The sequence below is a fragment of the Nomascus leucogenys genome, chromosome 22a (genome assembly GCF_006542625.1).
Source record: "Nomascus leucogenys isolate Asia chromosome 22a, Asia_NLE_v1, whole genome shotgun sequence".
NCBI classification, from domain to species: domain Eukaryota; kingdom Metazoa; phylum Chordata; class Mammalia; order Primates; family Hylobatidae; genus Nomascus; species Nomascus leucogenys.
The window spans coordinates 1-7,835 of NC_044402.1; the positions used below are offsets into that span (position 1 = coordinate 1).

At 42.8% G+C, this 7,835-nt stretch overlaps 1 gene segment (V, D, J or C); it reads left to right on the forward strand.

The window, feature by feature from the left end:
* The first annotated feature begins 5,512 nt into the window (after positions 1–5,512).
* LOC101176047 lies at positions 5,513–6,616 on the forward strand. The segment is given in 2 exon segments: positions 5,513–5,610; positions 5,694–6,616. Coding segments are annotated over 2 exon segments (363 nt in total).
* Positions 6,617–7,835: the final 1,219 nt, after the last annotated feature.

Sequence of the window (7,835 nt, forward strand, 5' to 3'; positions counted from 1 at the left end):
GGACATAGGCATGGGCAAAGACTTCATGACTAAAACACCAAAAGCAATGGCAACAAAAGCCAAAATTGACAAATAGGATCTAATTAAACTAAGGAGCTTCTGCACAGCAAAAGAAACTACCATCAGAGTGAACAGGCAACCTACAGAATGGGAGAATGTTTGTGCAATCTATCCATCTGACAAAAGGGCTAATATCCAGAATCTACAAAGAACTTAAATTTACAAGGAAAAGACAAACAATCCCATCAAAAAGTGGGCGAAACATATGAACACTTGCTTCTCAAAAGAAGACACATGAAAAAAAAAGCTCATCATTACCGGCCATTAGAGAAATGCAAATCAAAACCACTGAGATACCATCTCACACCAGTTAGAATGGCCATCATTAAAATGTCAGGAAACAACAGATGCTGGAGAGGATGTGGAGAAATAGGAACACTTTTACACTGTTGGTGGGAGTGTAAATTGATTCAACTATTGTGGAAGACAGTGTGGCGATTCCTCAAGGATCAAGAACCAGAAATTCCATTTGACCCAGCAATCCCATTACTGGGTATATCAGCAAAGGATTATAAATCATGCTACTGTGTCTTATGTGACACATGAACACATATGTTTATTGCAAAACTGTTCATAATTGCAATGACTTGGAACAAACCCATATGCCCATCAGTGATAGACTGGATAAAGAAAATGTGGAAAATATACACCATGGAATACCCTGCAGCCTAAAAAAGGATGAGTTCATGTCCTTTTCAGGGGCATGGATGAAGCTGGAAACCATCATTCTCAGCGAACTAACACAAGAACAGAAAACCAAACACTGCATGTTCTCACTCATAAGTGGGAGTTGAACAATGAGAACACATGGGCACTGGGAGGGGAACATCACACACTGGGGCCTATCAGGGGGTGGGGAAGCTAGGGGAGGGATAGCATTAGGAGAAATACCAAATGTAGATGATGGGTTGATGAGTGCAGCAAACCACCATGGCACATATATACCTATGTAACAAACCTGTACATTCTGCACATGTATCCAAAACTTAAAGTATAATAAAAAATAGTAACTGAAAAATTATATTAATCAGATCTCTAGTAGGTAGAAATTCATCTGGGAGTTTCTTCCCTTGTTGTCCATTTTGATAGGATTTCCAGAAGACATAAGAACCCTCTCTGTTAAAAATATTCCTAAGTTGTACACCATCTAGAAACATACATACTTAATTATAATTTTTAATTTATTAAAAAGCTTTAATAAGTGCAATGTTTTCTGCCTTCTGAGTTGATTTCATAACACATACAAGGATATATCCTGAATGAAAGTTTGTACTAGTAATACAAATTAATGGTTAATAATCTCTACTTTTATTACTGAGGTATTACCCACCAATATATAATCTTAAATCAGTGCTCTCAATGGGACTCTTACCTAAATAATATACAAAATATTTTCCTGATCTTGACACAAAATAGATATGAACACATTCTTAGTATTCAGCCATGTCTAGTATCTATCACATTATGAACCACATGCTAACTTTGATTTACTTGGGACTTGTTCTAATTTCAAACTAGTTATTTTTTATCTTCATGCAACTAGATTATTATATGTGAGTATTTTATCAGAGAGTGATAAAGATATTTTAAACAAGTAATTGTGTGTTTCAGGACTCTTCCTGGGTTCTGAGACAAGAAATGCCATTACTACCTGGCAGATTGAGACAACATTCAACAATGTCAGAGGAATCATCTCTAATTGCTTCTAAATTTCAGTTTTATCAATTCTTATGCTTTCTGAATTATTTTTGATTTTAGTTATTAAAGGATTCTTTCTTTTTCTCTTAATCTAGCTAAGAATTTGTCTTTTTTTAAGAAAAAAACTCAGTTTTATTGATTTTTCTATTGCTTGTAAACTCTTTTTTCAATTATTTCATTTACTCTAAAGCCTCATAAACACATTGGTGACATGTAGATAGAGAACTTGATCATAAATGCCATGTTTTTGTTAGACTCAGCTGATCATGTCAGGAAGCCTCCTGAGGGTTCTAGGAACTGAGTGTGGCTCCCACCACTGGACAAGGATGAGAAGCTCCATGCTTTGGGGATGGGAGGACATGCAGGGCAGTGTGAGGGGAGGAGGGTTGCTGGCAGATCCGCATTGCTTCCCCTGGCAGCACCACTCATGTGCTTCCTCACTCGGAGATTCAGTCATTTCTTCCCAGGTGGAAAAATCAGTTAACTTTATCTTTGATATATGGATGGGAGCCCAAGAAAGAAGCTTGTCAGTCATTGTTTCTGTGTCTGCTGCCTTGGGAATGTCTGAATTTCTTATGCTCTGTCCTGGGTCTATACCCCAGTGGCTCCCCTACTCCATGGCACCCGCCTGTGCCTGTGCATGGCCCCTGATCACAGCCTCCGTGAAACATCTGGTTTGGCTCAGGAAGAACCCCCATTGTCTTGTTTTCCTGCTGCCCCTGATCCGCATTCTTGTCCATCCACAGGCTCTCAGTAGCGCTTCCCATCCGCACTGACCCCACCTGGGTTCATATCTTGTCCACCACTTCCTTTCTCTTTTCTTCTGCATCTTGCCTTTTATTCCAGCAGCCTGTTTCCATCTCACCTGCACTTATGTACAGGAAAGTGTTTACCGAGCTGGCTTGGGTTGTGCAAACCCTGAAGATTACTGAAAAAGTGCTTTCTCAAGCCAGGTCCATATTCAACTCCTGGGAGATGATATCTGCTTCTTTGGCATACTCGTCCCGGAAATTTTTTTTTTTTTTTTTGAGACGGAGTCTCGCTCTGTCGCCCAGGCTGGAGTGCAGTGGCGCAATCTTGGCTCACTGCAAGCTCCGCCTCCTGGGTTCACGCCATTCTCCTGCCTCAGCCTCCCGAGTAGCTGGGACTACAGGCGCCTGCCACCACGCCCGGCTAATTTTTTTTGTATTTTTAGTAGAGACGGGGTTTCACCGTCCTCCTGGAAATATTTTTAAACGATTTTATTAAGGTAAGGATTACATCTATAAGACTATACATTATTTAACATAATTCATTGAGTTAAGTATGCAAAATTATCATCACCATCAAGGTCATAACCATAGCAATCACTTCCAAAACATTCCTTTTTATTCTTTTTATTCTTAGTATTATGATTATTATTATTAGTTGAAATGTATTTTTGTTTGTGTGTCTCTGTCTCTGTGTGTGTAGCCTGGGTGCACACTATGTTAGCTGTTTCCATAATGACTTATGGGGAATGCCTATTATTGCTGAAGGGGCTGGCGTCTGAGCACTGGAGGTCAGTTATGCAGGTGCCACACACATCTGTGACGGGCACCAATAAACAGCACTGGGCACCAGCACTCAGGTGAGCTTCCCTGGTGGACAATGCTTCACACGTATTGTCATGCATCACTACTGGGAGAATTGAGGACAAGAGACTCCTCAGGGAAAGAACACCTGGGAGTTTGTGCCTGGATTCTCAGGCCCTTCCCACTGGTTCCTTTGCTCATTGTAATTCATATTCATTTGCTATAATAAAGCTGCACCCATAAGAACAGCTTGTCTTGAGTCCTTTATTTCTATTGATTATGGGGCCTGAGGATGGTCTTGGGACACTCAACACAATTACATCAGAGGTGTAAATTGCTAGAAAGACCCTGACTACTGACACATGTCTAGAGCATTGTTTATAATATCAAAGGATGAGAAAGTGTGGGATAAAAGACATTCAGTGCCTGGATGGCTACAGAATCACATGGCATGAGATGATGTGTGCACTCCAATAAGATGCAGTAAGTGAAAGTGACCCATGGAATTTAGAAACAACAGACACAGCTCCCTAGGAGTTGTTCCCAGAATAAGGACAAGTAAAAATAATGAAGAATAACCTGAATATGCAACTCATATCTGTGATAGCTAAAACAATAGTAAAAAGGTGCACATCCAGGCCTGGAGTGTGCCCTGTAAGCCGAGGCTGCTAGACTCCCATTCACCACCAAAGGGTACAGTTGTCCAGAAACAACACACAACACAGAAGAGCTACACAGATGGTAGCCCAGGGTTTGGGCTGGGGAGGGGAATCCACGAGACAACCAGCACAGGGAGTATAGTGTGGAAAGTGGCATCATTTTGTGATATGAATGATATCATTAATAGATATCATCAGATCATGAACAACATTAGCCTCATGTGCTGCAGAAGGGAGGAGCATGTTTTGGAGTATGCTGGACCCACAGCTCACAATAGACACATCACAGATGGCTCTAGCTGATCCCAACCTCAAGTAGGATGCTTCTGATGGGACAGCTTTCCTTGTGCACTGGATCCTGATCATGTAAAGTTACTCTACCCTGAGAATGAGACTGCCCTTTCTCTCTTTAAAATGCAAAGTGGGCTCTCCAGATGAGGAGTCCAATGCTGCACATGTAAGCCATGGTGCTATGTGTTTATGTTGATACTGACGGTCATTGCTTAGCATGCACCTTATCCAGGTCCTGCTGCTGTGTGTTTCTGTTGATGCTGCTGGACATTGCTTCACATGCACCTTACCTAGGTCATGGCCTGTGCTGTGATAAAGAGAAGTCCTTTTGCTTCTGCACCCCAGGTACAATTCCTATGAGCAATCTGGCAAATATTTTAGAAACTGTGTAGTTTGTGTTGCCTTGGCTTTTCATCTGGATCTTTTAGATGATAAGGAAATGATGGTGGTTCACAAGAAAATGGGGCAGACACAGGGGATAGTTAAGGGTCTCCTCCAAGCAATGTGGATATCATAAAATAAATGTTAAAAAATGAAAGAACTAAAACAAGAAGGTGCTGGGGTTGACACAAAGGACTTAAAACAGAACTACCAGGAGTTGGGTGCAGCAATGGCAATCCCTTCAGTTCCATCAGCAATTCAGAGACCTAAACAAATATTACCTATTTATGTTGAATTGGCAGACTGTAGAAATCTAGAAGTCAAAATGACCAGGAAAAATGTGTGATTTGGCATGGGTGAAGGTCTGGCAAGTTAATCAAGTTGAGAACTGTTGAGGCCCTAGGGTGGTCCTGCCTTTGCTGGGTGCCCAGACCATAATCACACTCATGGGAAATTGCCAGCAAGTAGAAAGTAGGGTTTTTTTTGTACTTCTTATTACCAGGCATATGTGCATTTGAATTTTGTCTTCACAGCATTTCCTGGTTCTGTTTCTCATTTTTTAAAACACACATGATTTCATCTAGATTTACCACCTTCACAGGGTCACACAGAAGGGTGGGAAGAAGGAAGGCCCCAGTTTGGGTCTTGTAGGACCATGGACAAGAGTGGGGAGGGAGAAGAGGTGGTTGTAAGAAATTATTAAGACCTTATTCTGCCCCTCCCAAGAGGCTCAGGCCAGCCTTTTTTCTGCAGTTGCGGTTCTGGGTTATAAACCTTGTAGACTCTTCCCTTCAGGCCAGGGCGGCAACTATGCAAATTCAAATGGGGGCCTCCCCACTTAAACCCAGGGCTCTCCTCCACAGTGAGTCTACTTCACCACCCAGCTGGGATCTCAGTGCTTTCTTTTCTGTCCTCCTCCAGGATGGGCTCAACCGTCATCCTTTCCCTCGTCCTGGCTGTTCTCCAAGGTCAGTCCTGCCCAGGGTTTGAGGTCACAGAGAAGAATGGGCAGAAGGGAGCCCCTGATGCAAATTTTGTGTCTCTCACACAGGAGTCTTTGCCGAGGTGCAGCTGGTGCAGTCTGCAGCAGAGGTGAAAAGGCCCGGGGAGTCTCTGAGGATCTCCTGTAAGGGTTCTGGATACAGCTTTACCAGCTACTGGATCCACTGGGTGCGTCAGATGCCCGGGAAAGAACTGGAGTGGATGGGGAGCATCTATCCTGGGAACTCTGATACCAGATACAGCCCGTCCTTCCAAGGCCATGTCACCATCTCAGCCGACAAGTCCATCAGCACCGCCTACCTGCAGTGGAACAGCCTAAAGGCCTCGGACACCGCCATGTATTATTGTGTGAGAGAGACCATCTAAAACCTTCCACGGTGCAGGTGCAGAGTGAGCTGCCAGACACACCCTCCCCAGGGACCTCTCTATTCATCCGGGGAGGAAACACTGGCTGTTTGTGTCCTCAGGAGCGAGAACCAGAGAACAACATGGGAGGGCTCCCAGCCCCTAAGGCAACTGGATGGGAGACCTGACCCATCCAGTTCTCTGACGGGGCTCTTGTGTGTTCTACAAGGTTGTTCATGGTGTGTATTACATGGTTAACATCAAAAGGCTGCCTAATAGGCACCTCTTCAGTATGATAGTCTTTTAATTAGTGAAAATTTTACACAGTTCATCATTGCTCGCTTGCCTTCCTCCCTCCTATCCACTCTTACTCCCTCTTTCTTTTATTTTCTACTTACTTTTCCAAAGTCATTTAATCCATTTTTGTACTATTAATAGGTTATCTTGTTTTTGTTATTGTTTTCCTTTTAAAAATATGCACTGAATAATTCATCTTTGTGCCAATTTGTAAGTATTTTGATATAACAAAGACTTCCTTCATAAATAGATTTCCTGTGAGTAATCTTGCAAATATTTTAGAACCTGTTTGGTTAAGGATAAATTAAAATAAATAGATAAATTTTTAAAGACATACAACCTATCAAAACTGAACCACCAAGAAATAAAAAATCTGGGCTGGGCGTGGTTGCTCATATGTGTATTCTCAGCACTTTGGGAGGCCGATGTGGGTGGATCACCTCAGGTCAGGAGTTCAAGATCAGCCTGGCCAACATGGCAAAACCCCGTCTCTACTACAAATACACTGATTAGCTGGGTGTGGTGATGTTCACCCACAGTCCCGTAGTCCCAGCTACTCGGGAGGCTGAGGTAGGAGAATGACTTGAACCTGGGAAGCAGAGGTTGCAGAAAGCCAAAATCGAGCCACTGCACTCCAGACTGAGCAACAGAGTGAGACTCCAATTAAAAAAAATCTGAACAGACCAATGAGTAAAGAGATTGAGTCAGTGATTTTTCAAACATCTCAAATCAAAGTCAAGAACTTCATGGCTTCACTACTGAATTTTATCAAAAATTAAAGAAACCTAGAATCTCTACTCAAATTTCCAACAAAATAAAGGGAAAGAAATATATCCAAGCTTATTTTGGAAGGCCCTATTTCCAAAGCAAGGAAAAGACGCTACAACTAAATAAAATTACAGGCCAATATGCCTGATTATCATAGTTTCAAAAACTCTCAAGAGTGATGAGATGACAAACAAAAACAGCAGATTAACAATAGAATCACCATTATCAGGTGTCCCCCACACCCAGAGAGGCTGCTGCTTGCCCTGCACAAGGATACTCAGAGCAGAAACCCACCCTGCCCAGCCCTCACCTTGCTTTATGCAGCCACCTGCCCTGGCAGCTTAATACAAAGGGCGGCATCTTTTGGGAGATACAGGGCCACACCCACTGCCTGAGAATCCACAGTAGCCCCTATTCCTGGGCAACATAAGCCAAGCAAAAACCCCACTGTTAATACTGTAGCTGGTGCTCTTTTGAAAGCACCACCTCCAAGCAGGAGGCCAATAAACAGTCCATCACCGTATCTCCTGGTAGACTATCACTGCACCCAGAAAGGGGAAAATGACTGTGTGATCTCAGCTATGGCCAGTGCCTGCACCACTCTGGATGACCAGGAGGTCCTGAGTCTGTCCATGTGACCAGTTCATTACTGCTATAACCAGCATTCAAGAAAGCCAGCACACAAAGGCTATCAATATCTAAGGAATTTCACAGTCTCCATCACTCCCCTGCCACTTCCATCAGACCTAGTTCACTGCTCACTGCTGAAAAATTTGAGGAC